At 39.8% G+C, this 18,866-nt stretch overlaps 1 protein-coding gene across 1 annotated transcript; it reads left to right on the plus strand.

Moving 5' to 3' along the window:
- Positions 1-1,196: 1,196 nt before the first annotated feature.
- LOC119742596 lies at positions 1,197-15,572 on the plus strand. The gene is made up of 5 exons (XM_038218705.1): positions 1,197-1,976; positions 3,058-3,192; positions 3,818-5,125; positions 7,595-7,864; positions 11,521-15,572. The coding sequence occupies exons 1-5, from the start codon at positions 1,370-1,372 to the stop codon at positions 11,871-11,873; spliced, it is 2,673 nt and encodes an 890-aa protein (XP_038074633.1). The 5' UTR covers positions 1,197-1,369; the 3' UTR covers positions 11,874-15,572.
- Positions 15,573-18,866: the final 3,294 nt, after the last annotated feature.

Consider the following 18,866-nt stretch of genomic DNA (forward strand, 5'->3'; position numbering starts at 1 on the left):
TATAGAAATGCAAGTATACTTTGCTCAATACTCTTCATAAGGCCTTTTTTTGTTTTTTTTTAATGACATTTGAAGACCAAAAAAACAATTATGTTCCAACACGGACCATTTATGGTCCGTGGGTCCAATGACTGCATTAAGTCGAGTTTGCTCCTGACGCGGGTACGCGCACCTTTATCTGCTACATGTAACTACCCTCAACCAAAAAAGAAAGTCCTCCCTCAATACTTTTTTGTCTAACTCAAAAACTACTGTGCACATCTTGCTCAAATTACGACTGATCAGTATAGAAACCACTTAGCAATCCATCCATAGTCTATGTTTGGCCCAAAACAATGATAATGTGTAAAAAATGATGCAATTTATGACACCTGCTACCGAAAAAAAGGGCACTTTTGTATACGTGCAAGGTGAGTGTGAACCACAACTTGCACTTAACAAAAGTGCCACCGCTTTCGGTATCATTTGTCATAAATTTGCATAAATTCGTACACATTATCACTGTTTTGGGCCAAATAAGAGTATGCCTAAATTGCCAAGGAATGTCTGTACTGATAAGTCGTTATTTGAGCGAAAGCCTGCTCAGTACTGAGTTTTTGAGTTAGACAAAAAAGTATTGGAAGGGGGGGGGGGACTTTCTTTTTTGGTTAAGTGTATGTGGCCTCTAAGGTGCAGACATGTAAATTCCTGCGCGCGAGCTTATGAATATTTTGTGATCCCACAGATAATTTTGATGAAGAGGTCCTTGTGGCCTATTTATTGGGACTGATTGTATAAATATCTGTGGAGATCAGGCGTTTGTGACTTGTGGCTTCTAAGTCGGGGGATTTTGTTTTAAAAAAATGCCCAACTTGTAGGTCTATAAAAAAAGAAGATCCGGCTATCTCTGGTAACATTGAACAGAACAGGTCGGCGTATTCTATTAATTTGCAGTGAAAACACATTGCCATCTTTAAGGTGGCGTTTATGTCAGATTTTGCGTTGCATGTTCCTAGACTGAGCAGGATCCTGTACTCTATGATCCCAACCTCGTCCCCAGTGCTTACTTTTTTTCCAACTGCGTTTCCAATAGTGGTGGGCGCGTACTGCTCGACACCCTGGGGACGAGGTTGCTATGATCCGTGCTTGATAATTGAATACAAGTTCCGAAGTTTTTTTGTCAAAATGAAAGCGCCCTCTTGAGTTAAGTTCTGCATTACATCGACAAAAAAAAATGGTGGATCGATTTGAGGATTTGGGGTTGAGATTTGTCTCACAAAAATGCCTTAATTAAATAGCCTAAGCAAAGCTACACTGTATAATGATGACCTTACCATGATACCTGCTAACATGTAGATTGGTGAAGAGTTCAGTTATCAGGAAGATCAAGATGGATCGTCGTCTTCTGGTGCTACATCTGGTAGCTCTTTTTTCACTCGTCGGTAATCGCGTTGCGGGCACGTCGTACGCAGCAGGACAAGGCGCAGCAGACAACGGGCACACAGCGAAGAAAACCCCCATGGACTACAGCCGCTACGCGCAGGATGCACGCGAAATCTCCGGCCACAACGGACTCCGCGGATCCCTGGCCTCGAATACGTGTGAGGGTCAATACGATGTGAAAAACTCCACAATAATTCGCACCAAAGATTCAATTAACAATGGGGCAGATTTCGTAGGCGACATGATTGTGGACGAAGCCGTCGAATGCCGCTGGAGGTGTTGTCAAAAAGAAGGAAAATGTGACACTGCCGTCTTTGTTGAGGATAAATCCAAGGACAAAAATTGCTTCTTGTTCAAATGCTGGGATGAGAAGATTTTAAAATGCCAATTTTCCAGCCACTGGGGATATGTAACTGCCATAATCGGAGGGTTTGTTGACGCACTTCCAACACGTCAAGTTGCAAGTGCAGACGATTCTGGCAGAGATGAAGAATTTATTCACAATGGCGAGGATCTTCAGTCTGAGAATGTTGACAGTAGTGACAAGCTTGAAGGTACGGTAATGTCACTATCAGACATTGTACAAAATCAGCATGGGTAATGAATTCGAATCTTATATTCAACTTCAACTTCAACTTCAAGTCTTTAACTAGCCCGACTGCGTCTGGCCGTACAGTACTATCGCAAGCTCTGTAGTACGAGCTTGCGATAGTACTGTACGGCCAGACGCAGTCGGGCTAGTCTTTAACATAAAAGAACAGTCACGACCTAGCTTGAGTAACTCCAGCTGACATGCTCATTTCATTCACATGTAGCGCTGGAGACATAACCTAGTCGTGAGAGTGTGGTAGCAAGAGACCCTAAAATAATGGCCTCTCAAAAATTGTCAATTTTTCACCCTCTAATATCCCACCCCAGATTTCATTTACATACCTCATACATTCAGCAGTCATTCATGAAGCTCATGATCGACTTGAAACAGACCACAAAAACAAACAAATGTGAAAAATCTTGAAGATTTTGCTGGCTTGTCCGTAAAAAAAATGCCAGTTCCAACGGCTGTCGTCCATTTTGTTTAGTTAATTATGTAAATGTATGCATCACGTACGTGATGACATCGAAAAAAAATCTGCGCGCGCGATGTACATGTATGTGGGTACCACACCGCTTTCAGGCGCTGCAAGTGGGTTCAGTTTTCGTCTGGTGCGTTGTCTCGGAAAGCAAGACAACGAGAATGCTTTCCACTGAGCAGTTTATCAACCAAAGATAGGCCCTATCACAAATATTTCCTTCTACATTCAATCTTGTACAATTCAAACCAAAAGTAAAAAAGAAACCTTTCACAATGACTTGTTTCTTTCTAGTTCATTGTACATGTAGTTTGTAGTCCACACTAAATTCTAAATTCACCAACTACATGTACAAATGTACAAATTGTTCTACTCATGCATGCATCCGTGCCAGGTGGTGCCAAGGATTGCCACATTGCCCCTCTATGATGGCGGCTATAAGGCTATACATACGTACCATGGTACAACCCCCCCCCCCCCCCCCCCTTTTTGTTTTTTGTTTTTAAGCAGGCTTGAAATACCCCTTAATTCTATCATGTTTTTTTTCTTCTTTTTTCTTTTTCAGGGGACAGAGATGATGTCACTCAGTGTAGACGCGGTCAGATTCAGTGTGCCAGTGGTGAATGTATTGTTGCCCGCTATGTGTGCAATGGTATAGATGACTGCGCAGATGGCTCAGATGAGATGGGATGCAAGTATGGTGAGATGACAGGGGTTAAAGGTCGTTCTGATGATAAATAAAACCATTAACATGGATTCATGTACTCATGTACACCACAGTATCTGATTCCCAGTTTGCTGCTGTGTGGGAAGTGATCCAATGAAGTGTACATCACTACATGGGTTCAGTTCCTGGCCCGTAACGATTATTCGGTTATTTTATTGACCAGAATGTTTATCACTTGCGTCCTTTTTTTAGCTTGATAAAATTTGAAAACCACCATGTTTAACTTTAAGAGAAGATGTTTTTTTGAAGGAACAAGAGCTAGCATCAAAATAAACTCATAAGCCAAACACCTAAAAAAAGAAAAATGCTCAAAACTACATGTACCTCAAACGGGATTGCTAATAACACAAAGACAATTGATCCGAAAAGGGTCAATAGCTTGAGCTTGAAGCATCTGTTGAAATGAAAGCTGTCTTTTCTGCTATGTAAGAGTTAGTCACTGATTCAAGCATGTATTTCAGATCTGACCATGTTGAGAATGAACATCTGATGTACTACTCCTCTTCTGTGTGCTCTTATTTCTTTCTATTCAAGCATAATTCTAACACATACTGTATCTTCCCTTTTTATTCACTTCCTTTGGCTTTCATTTTCTCAGACACAAATACTCCCTCCTCACACTCCTCCCATGCCACTAACCTTCCTCAGATAGGTCCCACAGCTCCAAACATCCAAAGTGACGAGAAATTGCAGCTCCCACAGAAGCTGGATCTGAGTGAAGTAAGGAGCGAACTGGCTAGCGAGCTGCATGGGCAGAGTATGCAAGAGAAGATGGAATCTGGGGATCAGAATAATAAGGATGGGGGTTTGAAAATGGGGCAGGACGAGAGTAAGATTAATGCTCAGGGTGATGTCAGTCAAGGAGATGCTAAGAGTGGTCCACAGGATGGGATGCACAACTCCGATGTTGGCAATCAGTTGACGAGCAGCAAAGCAAAACCAGAAGCATCTCGTTCTGATGCACAGGGTTCACAGGAGGACACTGGTGGACACTCTGATGTGGCTGCTGACGGACTGTTTGAAGGTCCAACTGGTTTACGCCCACTTCAGCCGAGCGGTCCAAAAGATGAAGATGGGTCCAATCAGGCCAACGCTGAGGAGAGGAAGTTGGAGGAAATCCCTGACAAAGATGCAGGGGAGAAACAAGGGCAGATGGGTGAGCAGATGGAGCAGCTAGGAGGTCCTGATAAGCCTCTACTATCCCGTCCAACCAACCCTCACACCGGTCAAGATAAACAGGACCAAGCGCCAAAGACTAGTTACCAACCCAGCAACGATAACCAGCCTGGTAGGTATGACGCTGATTCCTCAGAGATTCTCGACCAACCTCAGAGAGGTCTAGAAAATCGTTACCAGCCTCTCCAACCAGACCATGCAGTTAAAAGCCCCGGGGATAACTCTCAGCGAAACCGCAATCCCTCCAGACCCGATATCGGCAACAGCCCTGGATTCGCAGATCGCTTCAATCCAAACTACTACCGCAACGACGATGGAAAAGACAACGTGTACTCGTATGACAACTATGGCATTTACAATAAGCCATACGCCAACCCACCAGATTACAACTACCCCAACGACATGTTCAAGGAGCTGACCAATCCTGGCCAGAACTATCAAGATGGTCTGTATGATGACGCTCCCCTGTACACTGATCTTCAGGAGACTGGGTACGATCCTGATCGAATCAACTACCATCAACGTGACCGGTTCAACAGTAAATACGATCGCCAGGGAAGTAGGGAACCTTTTCAGAGACCGCATTCTTATGATGGGGTCCAAGACGGTTGGCGGCAGAGAGGAGGAGATAGTGGCATGAGGAATGGAGGAGGAAGAGGGGGTATCCCAAGGGTCAATGGTAGACCTTATCAGGACAGGCCTGGACCTGGTGATGGTACTTCTGATGATGGTCAGTAGAACAGACCTATTATGCTGTTCTTGTGAATGTGAAGCATGAATGGTTTGTGGATGCATGTACATGTATAGTTGATAACTTGATGTGATACATGTAATAAACACAGTGGATATGTTGCATGCCCTATTTGATTTCAGAGCACAGTATACACGTACATGTACAATGTACATGTTTCTGGTTTCCATGTCGTGTCATTTCATTTTTCGTTCCCAGGTAAAGTAATTCAAAATTGTTTGACACATGAATATTAATTAAGGTTCAGAGTGAAATTTTTTAAAGTTCCCCCTCTTTAAATTATGCAGGTTAAAGACTATTCAGGTGAATCACAACTGTACATAATGTACAATGTACAGGTTTGTAGCCATATGATTTTTCTATCGGAACTTGAGACCATGTACATTTGTACAGAACTTCAAAAGTGCAACATAATTAAACGCGTACGTTGTCCCTAGTCTCAAACACTGTACACGTGTATGTATACATGTATTAAATTGTCTGTACATGTACCCGGTACATACATGTACATGTGCGTGTGAAACATGTAGGGCCTACATACCTGGTACATGACATTTGCACCATACCCCCAATACATTCTTTTTACTGTAGATGCAAATATGATCGATTAGGCCTATGTGTATATTTGAATGAACAAAGACCGCAACCATAAAATAATTTGATTTTTCTAAATATGTTTTATTATAGTTAATTTCATTGTTTTGTTCTTTTGGACATGGCATGTACATGTACAAATTTCATGGCATATAGCTCCATGCTTGTACTGTACAGGTGTACACTACATGTACATGTACATGTACATGTATATGTACAGTTTGTAATTTGTACCATGGACATGATGGAGCTATGGTTGTACTCATACTAGTGCATTTCATAGTACATGTACTTACATTATTTAGTGTACAATATGCTTGATGTCATATCAGCCTCAGGTACAGTAGCATACTACATGCATGACATGTACACAAATGTATAGTATAATGCATGCAGTACGGTACATGTATACATACATGTGCATGTACATGGAACCCTGTTACGCTTGCCCAATGAATTAACCTCATTGACAAATATGATTAATACCTTGCAGCAGCAGTTTGAGCCGTGTATTAGGGACAAGATTATTAACAATGTATGCATAAATATTCAACATTGTTGATGCAGTTCATCAAAAGATTTATTTACAAAATGTACATATTTCATTTAATGTTTTACGTGATAGAAGCATGCATAGTGTTGTTGTACATCTACACATGGATGTACAAATGTATGCAAAAACTGCATACATTTTGTACATGGGGTTTGTAATTTTGTGCAGGTTCCTGGCAGTAGAGCTTGGCAGGGCTGTCCCGATTATACAGTGTAGTCAAATATTTGATTATCAACCAAATATTTGAATAGCATTTTGCCTGTTTGAATATTCGTAAAAAAAAATTAAAAAAATACACTGTACGCACATTGTACACATGATGTGCATGACTGTGATGTTATTTTATTGTCAAGTTGCAGAGCTATATTATCAGGTGCCACGTTTTTTAAACTGTAACTTTTTTGTCAACGGCGATGCATTGTTTACATCCTTTTAGCAGGTTAAAGCCCTTTTGCAGTTAAAACTTACTTAAAAAAAATTCCCCATGTCGATCGCCGCATGGAAATTTGAATACTCTTTGAGTCTTTGTGCAACTTTTTGCCGGCGCAGCACACATGCAGTTGCAGCTAGCAGTTTCGAATATCCGAATGTTCGGTCCAACGCAGTTTTGAGTACTTAATCAAATACTAAATTATTCAAGAATTGACACCTCTAGAGCTTGGTCATTGAATTTTTGTGACATTGTTGTGAATTTGTACTTGTTTATACAGAACTATTGTATGTACATGTGTTGTACCACATGTACATGTACATGCATGCATGTAATTGTTTGTGTCAGTATTTCTTGTGTAGGACAAAGAAAAGTATTGAAATAACAAATTTACTAGTATACAGTAGTTCTCGTGAGTGATGTAATATTTTTGTGCTACATTTTGCCTTTGTGTCATTGTGTTCTATAGACCATGTGCCGAGTTTTGTGACCTGTGACGTCATGCGTTCAGGCAGCTGCCGGGCGATCCAAAAATTAAAGAATCTTTTGCATGTTGTTTGGCCCGATTTAAACAATACCGGTAAATTATGCCAACACTCCTAAGCCCGGTTCATACTTCACGCGAAAGCAAGCGCGAAGCGAAATTCATGTCGTCAACAATGATGGATGCGCTTCGAACGTATTGTTGACGTCACGAATTTCGCTTCGCTTTCGCTTTCGCGTGAAGTATGAACCGGGCTTTAGACCATTCATATTGTACATGCAGTGCAGAAGAGAACCGTTTGCTGAAAGATGGCATCACGTGGCCACAACGTCCAATTTGTAAACAAATGTCACATGGTCTATCATGTCTATATGCTGCTTTCCACAGGCAATTGGAAACACTGGGACGAGTACAACCATCGCGGTGACACCTATCTGCCAGGCTCCCAAGATGGGTACGATGACAATGACAGAGGTGATGATGACACAGTGGGCTACAGACCCGATGACACCAATGAGGAGGGAGACGTACGCGAAGACACAGGAGCAGATGGAAAAGCAGATGGCTTAGTGGAGCATGGAAGCAATACCAATGATGACAAGGACAGCGAAACTGGTGGAGGCGAGGAGGAAAATGAAGTAGCGACTGAATCTAAAGGTATTTGAACTGCAAAGTTGGGTGCTAATTTATAACTCTAATGGAGGTGCTTTTTGGGTGTGGCATCCAATAAAACAAAATTCAGTTGATTTACTAACTTACGCATGAGACTAGCACAATCCATCATACATCAGTAAATTTCGTATTTTGAGCTTGCTGCTCTTTTTAATGTTAACGTCAGTACAGCTTTTCGCAAAACACTCGCAGCAAACCCTGGGCTAAGGTCACATGAAGGTCTAGGGTTTGTTCTCCTGGGGCAATGCCCGAGACTTCAGATTCAAATTCACATTTCAGCTGTCTTATTTGAACAGATCCTGTCATTTCTTCAAATGACTGTTTTGATAATAAATTCCATTAATTGGAGTTTGTGAAAGGCTCTCAAAGTACCATTGAGCTGATGCAGTGTACCGGTACATGTATTTAATCGTGTGCCAATGTATGCATTGTATTGCTAAGATTCGTGTCTCTGCCCAGTCCTGGTTTGGGTAATGAGTTCATTGAACTTGTGACGTGAACAGTGACACTTACTCAGGGTGTACACATGAACGTACATATCATGTACATTCAGTAGGCTATTCTTCCACAGTTGGTTCAGTATAACTTTTCACATACACGACATAGGTCATGCAAGGTACATGTGTAATGTACATGCAATCTTTGACTAGTAAGGCCAAAAAAAAAAAGTCTCCGGTTTCTGGTATGGAGCTTGTCCAAAAAGTGGTGCGGCGAAGCGGCTTTTTTTTTTTTTTACCCGACTTTTTTGCTTCAAATTTGCTTCAAATGTCGGCTGATGACTGCAAATGGTGCCCGACTAAACTTAGTGCAAATATATGGGAGTCCAGAGAGGCCACATAAAGTTGAAATTGCGCAGCAGCAGAATTCCAGTCAAACCAGTGAGTTTGGCGGTTTTGAGACATCATCTTTCATTGAAAAAAAAAGTTTTTCATTTTTCCGACGCGCATGGCTACGGCGACGCGCGCGCATACCAGAAACCGGAGACTTTTTTTTTTTGGCCTAATGCAGAAGGGGTCATTTTGCACTTTCTACTGTAGCATTCATTTCACTTGGCACAAGTAAATGTGTATGTAAATTAAAAAAATACTAAGTGCATTTTTCATGTTGCAAGGGGAAAGTACCACAGCTTTTTCAAAATTTGCAAATTAAGTGATATACAAAGAAACCAGCTAGCAGCACAAGAACCACAGACGCTCTTTACAATGCACTGTCCGTCTTTCGGGAAAAAAAATATCCCCTACCAGGCAGTACGATCGAGACATTGACAGCGCACGGGTGTTCTGCTGCGCAGGATTAGCACCGAGCATTTTCACCGCGATGATGAACACCACTCCAAATTGAATGGGTTCACTTATTGACAAGTTGTTAACAAAAGTGCTCGTCGTAAATGAATTGATAACAATGACTGTACTTGCATGCAACGGGCCCAAAAAGCACTCATCTTAACCAAATTTGGTATTACCAACGCTCATATTAAATTAAGCAATTGTTTCCCCATAAAGAACGAGCACTTTTAGGTTGGGACTGGCGATATTCTGTACATTGTATGCTCACCTTAACCGGAATAATGTCCTAGCTGAACTCGTGTTAACGAGAGTCGACTGTAAATGTATACATTGTACAGCATGTAAAAAGTACATGTATTTTGTTGTCACTTAGTTCATTATTGCCCGTCTTCCAACATTTTATTTTTCTTCCAAACACATTTGAGCTCTGTTGCCTCTCACATTGTGCCCACTTGGAACAGTATTCCCACGGAATTAACACAAACCATTTTCATGGTTGTATGCATAATCATTGCGATGAGGAATCATTGAAAGTCCAGTGACTTCACTATCTGGCCACAATCAAGTGTTTTCCATTCAAAATTCTATGGAAAACAGAATAATAACCACCTGAGTTCAAGTTAAACCACCTGGAATGCATGAAAACCCTCAGGACTTTTGCCACATGTTTTACCCATAGACCATGTAGACTGCAGACATGGTTGATATGATAGAATTATAGACGTGTACTGAAGCACACACGCTGCCCAAGTTTGTAGTAATCCTTTGACGAGTTTTGTGCTTAAATCCTTTCATACAAGTAACCCTGTTCACCAGCAGGCCAAACTACCCAGGACGCATTTTGTGTATTTAAAGGGAATGTACATCATTGGGTTTTGCTGTAATTTTCAAAAATGAATTATTTGAGGGGTTAGTATAATAGATCAAATATTGTTACACTGACATGTTTGTAGTTTGTGTTCGAAAATGCTGGAAAAATCAAGAAAAACAAAAATGTTCAAGTAGTCTGGTTCCCTGACTCCACTAAAGATGAACTGTATCAATTAAAAGATGCCGGAAAATTGTAAGGTGAGGGAACCAGTCTAGTTGGCCTGCACCCGTTCATGAACATAATAACCAATAGCAAACAAAATGTCGTCTGAAAAAATGTTAAATTTGGCGCAGTAGTTAAAAAATAGTTAGGTTTTTCCAACGGTGGTCGGCCGACCACCGTTGGAAATGTATACAATAATACCACTTTTCTTGAAAATGACTTCACACCAGGTGCCCAAATTTACAGGATGCTTTAGACTGTCATTTACCAACATCCTAGTACGGTATTTCGTGAAAACTGGGTAGTTATATTTTTCGATGTTTGCAAATGTTGTATATTCCCTTTAACATGGGGCATGCAGTTGGATCTACTGCATTGCCATGCTCCACTGCATTCTACTGGGAACATGCACATATTGTACCGGCACACCTGTGACCTTCAGAAAACTGAAACTAATAAACATGATAAAGCTCTATATTGCACAGTAATTAGTGCCTTTCAAATCCCTTCACCTGAGCTTAAAAAAGTTGTACAGGATGAAAATGGATCCATTGAGAATGCAGCTAGCTCTGTAGACATAAAGGAGGCTACTTTATACTTAGTGGGTTACTGTTATGTTTGATCAAGTATTCCTCTTGGGAATGGATTATGAGAAATCTCTGTAAAACACCCGACTATTGTGGATCACTTCTGTGAACCATGGATTCCTCCATGTGTGAACCCAGGTACATACCGGTACATGTACTAGCACATGATATACATTGTATTTCTGAAGCTGCCCTCAAGGATTAATATCCTGGATTTTTTTGGTTGAGTTCTGTGAGGAATGCATTCCGAAGCCTCATAAAGAAAATCGTTATTCTCAGAGAAAGTTTCAAACATCACTCCTGACCTTGTTGGCAAAATGTTCCATTTGCCAAGTTGGAAAAAGATTCTGACTTTTCCCTGAGACACGCTTACAGTAACAGTTGTTAATATGAACACGTATCAACCTTGCTTAAAATACGCAAGATATCTCAATTCAAATCTTCAAATCACATGAATACATGTAGTAATATGCATGTATTGTAGGCAATTTAAAACGTTCTAAATCGTGATTTAAATCCGTATTTGAAATCAAGTGATTGAAATCAAACCATCAAAGCAAACTCTTTAGTGTCCACTTGTAGGGTGTTTTCAGTGTTGCAAATTAGGACACTTTAGACCTTGTGCGCGAAGACATCGTAATTAGCGTTATTCAATTTTGTGTTCAAAATTAGCATTGTGTATAAATTACAATGATATCTAAAATAATATAAATGTATATTGATGATATCCTACAGAGCCTGTTGATTCTCCAACCCTCCCCTCCGTGTCAACCGTCCAGCCCCAACAGCCCACCGTTCCCGAGTCAGAAATCCCCCACAAGGATGAGGACCAGTCCCCACCGGACATCACCCCCAAGGTGGACAACAACGATCGGCCGGATCACGACAGCGACCACAAGGTGGAACCGTTTGGTAGCCACCCGGCCACAAGTGCCATCCTCCCCTTAGCCGTGGGCCTGATTATCACCTTGCTTCTGCTCATGATGCTGAGCTGCCGACTGAGGTACATGAACCGGAGATTGCGCTATGGACGACTCAAGACCCATGCCCACGATGCGGACTATCTGATCAACGGCATGTACTTGTAGATTACATGCAGACGGGGGTTTGTTAGTACCTTACTCTAGTTATGTGAAAATGGCAGTGTAACAGTGCATAAACTTCAGTGCTTGTTCAGTAGACCCCTTGCATCTGATGTCACATCTGAGGCAGGTCTTAGTTCTTCTGTGATATGCATGAGTAAATAGTTTGTACATGTATTTTCATTGTCACTGAATTAACATAAAAAAAAGTGTTCTCGGTGAGAGCAAACAGTCTATTTGAACAGCTACAAATGTACATGTACGTGATGTTGTGATAAAACTACCTTCAATGCATGTACTCAGGTGAAATTAAACACGAGTTTTTGAACGGGCAACTACTTACATGTATGAATTAGAGTTTTCCAGGGGTCATACATGTGTGAAAGATTGAACTCCTTGTGGGTCCCCTTTGAAATATATTGTGCGAGAATGTTTTAATACGCACAAGTTTGGCTGTACAGTGTTTGATGCTGTCCAAATTGATTTAGTTAAATATAAATGTTCCAGTGTGCAGATACATGATGTCATGACTGCATGCATTTCCAGTTCCCAGTTAAAGTAAGTCCTGCTTCCATTGTCACCATTTTTCGTAGCTTTTCCGCAACTCTGCGGAATAGCTATTGTTTTTATTCTGATTTTTTTTCTTTGCTACGTCTTCTTGTTTCATTCCACACCACTCTTGACATTGAACAGATATCAAATGTGATGAAACTTTGCACAGACTGAGATCCTGTACTGAATTCGTGCATATTACTCTGACGTCATGATGACATCATCGGGATCATGTGACGTCATCGGGATCATGTGACGTCATCTTAAACAGTGCATTTTTCAACAGCCTATATCTAGAGAACTACAAGGCCGATTGGGTTGAAACTTTGTGTGTCCATAGTCAGGCATGTGTAATAGATGCAAATTGAAGTGATGTCATGATGATGTCATGTGAATTCTTATTGATTTTTTTTTTCATCACATCTGCATACATGTCTCAGGAACAAAAGATGCTACATGTACATAGTACATTCAAAAGTCTTTCTGATTTAGGTTGGGTATGTCATAGAACATGCATACACAATTTCGAAAAAAATGTGTGACGTCATCATGACCTCATCAAAAACATGTTTTTTTTTTAACACATACACTGACATAAAAGGAGATGCCCAATCGTTATGAAACGTGGTGGGTAGTTAGATATTTGTAATAGTATTCAAAATCTGAAGTTGTGTAAAGATGTCATCAATCAATTTTTTTTTTAATTTTTAACATTTAATTTTTTCTCTAATTGCAAAATTTGAACTGAAATGCAATCAGACTGGCTTCAAACTAGGCACAGATTAAGACCCAAGCTAAAGTTGGTCCTAAACAAGTGACATCATGATGATGTCATCATGGGTCATGTGATGTCATCAGAAAGGTGTGAACTAAACCTGGATGAGCTATACGAACGCACCCAATGAAAATTGAAATGACGTCATGTAATTTTTCATGGGTTTTTAATTTTGTTTCATCTTATTTGCGTATCTTAGGAACGAAAGGTGCTATATTCTTTTTGTGAAAGGTTTGGCAAGTCAAAGATATATGCCCAAAATTTTGGAAAAATGGCTGACGTCATCGTGACATAATCAAAAACATGAAAAATGCGATTTTTAAAACATATGGAATGTCTGATTGTCTTAAAACATAGTGGGTACGAGATTATGGAATGACACCGTGATGATGTCGACAATTAATTTCTTAATGAATTTTTAATTTTTGTATTTTACCTGCAGAAGAGTCCCATGTTTCAATTTTGATTTTTCTTTACAGTGTTTCGAATGATTTTGAAATGAAAACAAAAAATGAAATCAATTGATAGGCCTGCCTTCCAAAATCAACTATCAATAAACAACTTCACGGAACAGCCAGTTGTATTGTCCACTATGGACAATCAACAAGTTTAGTTTAAATTTAATTTTGTGTCTAAACCAAATTCCTCTGAAGAGTTAAGATACTGTCTTTGGTCTTTTGTAATTATTATGAAATTGTCACCTCAAAACGTCAAAACATCACATTTATAAAAGAGCTTCTTTGAAGCTATTCCAACTGTATTTTGGACATAGCTCCTTGAAAAGTAAATTTTTAAGTTGAATTGTTAACACCTTGTTTTGAACTTTTAATTTTAGTTAATGTCTAAAAATAGTCGGCTAATGCCAACGGCACAAAGAGAAAGATTCAAAGCAGGAAATAATGTGAACGTCTTGTTCCTTTTCCAATGGTATTTACAGCTGTATGTATCAACCTTTGCATGATACACTTTTTTCTAAAGAGTGCAAGGTGTAGTAAATGCAAGTACTGAATGAGCACTTTTCTTCCATAACTTGTTGGCAGGGACAAATTCATAAATTCAGCAGTAAGTACATGTAATTTAAGCCATTTCTTTCACCTGCTTAGGACTGCTTTAAACACACTTGTGTTTGGGTTGATGTTACCTCCTTAGAAATCTGATCTCATGTGGTTGCAAATCCAATTTTTGAAGTACATGTGCATGCTGCTTGTTAATACCCATGCTCCACGTCTCAAAATTTCTCAGACTATGTACATACATGTGTTACTGTTTTGGTGAGTGTTTCTCAACACTTCTCATTTCAGGTTTACTTGTAGACACCAATCATCGAAATATCGGAGTCTGTCATTTCAAAGACTTTGTTGAAATGATAAACGGACTTTTAGTTAGACGAGGAGTTCCGAGGTGGAAAATGTGAGGCAGAATGATTGTTTAGTTCACTGAGTATGATAACTGAATTGCTGTTCCTACATATAATTGAGTTCAGGTCTTAACTCACGCTTTGTGTAAATACACGTGTGCAATTGTAGGCTAGCTTAGGTGGGACCTTTCTCATGCATATGGGTGCTGTACTCAGAAAGCCATTTGTAATGGACTGCCTAGCGTTCGTGCATTTTGTTAATTTTAAATGCAACAATGTACCGTACTTGTATGGTTCGAGTTGATTTCACGAATGAAAAGACAGTACAAAAAACACATGTACATGTATGGTACTTATTAATATAATATAAAAAACTGTATTCATGTGCGCCTATAAGGAAAAAAAGTAGATTGTACAAGACATGGTAGTTTAATGTACACTTGACGTCATTCCTTAAAACTTTCTACCAATTGAGCAACATTCTCTACAAAATAACTTTATTCCAAGTTCTATCTGTAAATTCAGCATTGCCTGTATTCACACAAACTTTATTTTACACATTATTTATTGTTCTTTGTATATATTTGGTACTGATATCCAAGAACATGGGAATGTAAGATAAATATCTTTATATTTGTAATGTTTTGTGTATGAGAAATGATATAGAACATAGGATATATTGTATTTCGTGTTTGTGTTTGTGGTACTATGGTCTAGTTGTGGACATCATCGGTAACTTTATGTGGATTTCAACATTGCGTGATGTGTAATGTGCTCCTATAATACTGTCTTTGTATTCTTAGGTTTTCTGGAATTACCAAAATACAGCAATTCGAAATTGTACATTTTAAATATGCCTTCATAAATACGTACCTGGGTGCACATACATGTGTGTATTGTGAGCCAATGAAATGAAGTTGTCACTAATCAAAATACATGCATCCTCATTGTTTATTACGTGCTGCTATTTAAGATTTAAAATTCTAATAAATCTGACAGTTCACCCGCAAAGTCATCAACATTTCTTGCCACCACATCCATGTGTCTTTTAACTAGATGTTTCTGCAGATACGCTTCACACCCATAGCGGTAAACATTTTCTAAACAACAGTTGGGTCGTTCTATAAATTTAGGTTCCCCCTCCCCCCCCCCTGTCCCTGTTACATCTGACAATACATCTATGATTTTGTAATGCTGATGCACTCCTTAATGCAGTCGTCATCCAAGCGTGATTTTGAATAGTGAGCTATTAGGCGAAGTAAAAAAAAAAACATGTTTAGCGTCCCCGCCCGCTTCCATTTTAGAGGCCGCCTCCTTTTTTTTTTTTTTTTTTTTTTTTTTAAAAGACAAAAATTGATAAATGTTAACGATCTCTGACGAAAGAAATCGTGTTTTTAGACTTTTATACCGTGTATAAAGCTGTGGAAATAGTCAATGAGTCCAAGTGGCGGCCATTTTGAAAAAAGCTGGTAACCATCTTGAAAAATAGCCCGGCCGCGTTGTCTTGAAAAATGTGTCGGGCGGCCATTTTGAAAAAAAAAAGAAAAAAAAAAGGGCCTCCTCCTTCCTTTTTGTCAAAGAGGCAGGACGCTAAACATGTTTTTTTTTTTATTTTGCCTTACCTACCCAACAAATGTCAAAGTACCAACCAAGGTTTATGAAACAGGGACAGGAAAAATGTACAGAAAAACCCAGTTACAAGACCCGCCTGTAGCATACGGCAGTGTACGGTTTTGTTTTGTCAGTACATGTAATATATTATGAACATGTTTTGTAATTATTAGTTAAATAATATAAGTTTTCAGTGTGTTGTACTTTGTTACTAGAATAAATATTAGTTTTGGGCCTTCTGAAGGAAAATGGTGAATGATTGCTAGAGGTAGGAATGCGGTAGGAATGCACCTGACATTTATACGTTTATATTCATCGATCACGGTACATGGAGAAATAAATGCATATACTTGCAATGTAGTAAGGCATGGTGCAGTAATAACGCATGGTTATCTTTTGTTTGTGTGTAACATTTGTTTTGTCATTTTGTATCCAAGTGCTTTAAACAAATTTCCCTTTTCTAAGACACCAATTTTTGTTTTAAGTTTAGGTTCCAGGGGCAGCTCCAGGTTGGGGGTTATGGGGGGGGGGGGGATTGGAGATTAACAGGCGTCTGGTAACTCCACTTCAACATAAGGCCAAAAAAAAAAAAAGTCTCCGGTTTCTGGTATGCGCGCGCGTCGCTGTAGCCATGCGCGTCGGCAAAATGAAAACGTTTTTTTTTTCAATGAAAGATGATGTCTCAAAACCACCAAACTCACTGGTTTGACTGGAATCCTGCTGCTGCACATTTTTAACGTGTTTTTAGATGAGTTATGGTCGAGAATAAGCTTTATGTGGCCTCTCTGGACTCCCAATCCCATATAGGCCTATTTGTACTAAGTTTAGTCGGGCACCATTTGCAGTCATCAGCCGACATTTGAAGCAAAAAAGTCGGGTAAAAAAAAAAAGGCCGCGTCGACGCACCACTTTTTGGGCAAGCTCCATACCAGAAACCGGAGACACTTTTTTGGCCTAAGGCCGACAGGGGTCATTCTATACATTTACGTTCCAAAGAATAAAGTTGAACTAGTCAAGGTTTGCTGTAACACCATGTGTGGAAATCTCTTTTGGGAAGATGTGTGGTTCTCAAAAGGAATTTGTGAAACTTAAATTACAGCCCCCTCCACCAGTCCGGCCATCTCCGGAAGACGATTCATAGCATACTGATCGGAACGTCGAGTTTTACAAGCAACCGGTTCTTTCAGAACCACACATCTTCCCAAAAGAGATTTCCACATGGTGTTACCGCAAACCTTCACTAGTTCTTACAAACACCGTGCAAAGTTTCAAATCTTACTTGGTTTACGGTAGCACCATGTAACAAATCTCTTTGGTGAGTTCGTGAGGTTCTGAAAATAATGGGTTTCCTCCGGTTCTATTTAGAATCTCACCAACTCACACACACAAAAAGAAGACGACATTTGTTACATGGTACAACCATGGACGGCGCGGGCAGGGGGGGGGGGGGGGGGGGGGGGCCCGACTTCCCCTTCCCCCTGGAAAAAAAAAATACAGGAGGCAAACAATAAGACGACATGCGAAGCCATATTGCTGTCAATTTAATGCTTTGCCCCCCACCATAGAAAAAAATCCTGGCGACGCCCATGGATGCAACCGTAGACTTTATCTTTAAGTTATTACTTTCTTCACCATGCAGATTTTCAAATGTTATCAGGTTCTAAGTCTGGTTCCCAGATAAAAATAAATTATGACTATTTCTGATGAATTAAAGGTCAAGCAGCCGCCATGGCACTTGACTAAAACGGGAGATTTCCCTTCCGTTTTTCGTCGACAATTTCGGATATCGCCTGGTTATTTTCGGGTATAAAATAGATTGTATTTACCATAACCTGCCATGCTTATTAAACGATTTAGATAGAGTTGATAATTAATATTCCGCATTTCTTGTATTTAAAGGGAATACACATCATTTGCTTTTGCTGTAATTTTCAGAAATGGATGGGATTGGGGGGTTGGAAATATAAAGCAAATATAGTTACACTGACTTTTTGGAGGTTTGGGGTTCGAAAATGCTATAAAAACCAAGAAAAACGATCATTTTCCTGTAGTCTGGTTCCCTGACTCCATAAAAGAAGAAACAGAGCAGTTTACATACATTGGGGAATTGTAAGGTCAGGGAACCAGTCTAGCTGGCTCGTACCCGTTCATAGGTTTGTAATCGATTGCAAACAAGTGCGATGGTCAATTGGGGCCAGTATTTGAAAAAAAGCCAGTTATTTCCAACGCTGATCGGCCGATCAGCGTTGGAAATTGATACAAAAATACCACTTTTCTTGAAAATGACAGTATACCAGGTGCCATAATTTTACAGGATGCTTTAGACTGTCATTTACCAACATCCTATTAAGGTATTTCGCAAAAACTTGGTAGTTTTATTTTTCGATGTTTGCAAATGTTGTATATTCCCTTTAAACAAATCTTGAAATTCATCGACTACTTTGTGGATCAGTATGCACTCGGATCGTACGAGAGCGAGCTTTAACTTATTTTGAATCTGACGACGGCTGCCTAGGTGTATTCCAAAACTCGGCGTCCTCTCCCGGATTCGCCTGCTATTTGGGTTCCTAACTTAAAGATTCCTTACAGAAATATCAAACTGTATTGTATAACTATGAAGCAATTGTTGTTTTTGTAATTTGATTAGAAACGAAGACGAGCTTTGAAAAAGGGCCATCATGTTTATAGACAATCATGGCGTCAG

This window comes from Patiria miniata, unplaced genomic scaffold (assembly GCF_015706575.1).
Source record: "Patiria miniata isolate m_02_andy unplaced genomic scaffold, ASM1570657v1 HiC_scaffold_6, whole genome shotgun sequence".
Classification (NCBI taxonomy): Eukaryota; Metazoa; Echinodermata; class Asteroidea; order Valvatida; family Asterinidae; genus Patiria; species Patiria miniata.

Bases quoted from the DNA above. Each gene is read 5' to 3' on its own strand.
- LOC119742596 (XM_038218705.1), top strand. From the start codon at position 1,370: ATGGATCGTCGTCTTCTGGTGCTACATCTGGTAGCTCTTTTTTCACTC. The intron at 1,977-3,057 runs GTACGGTAATGT...TTTCTTTTTCAG, and splicing joins CAGTAGTGACAAGCTTGAAG to GGGACAGAGATGATGTCACT. The intron at 3,193-3,817 runs GTGAGATGACAG...TCATTTTCTCAG, and splicing joins TGAGATGGGATGCAAGTATG to ACACAAATACTCCCTCCTCA.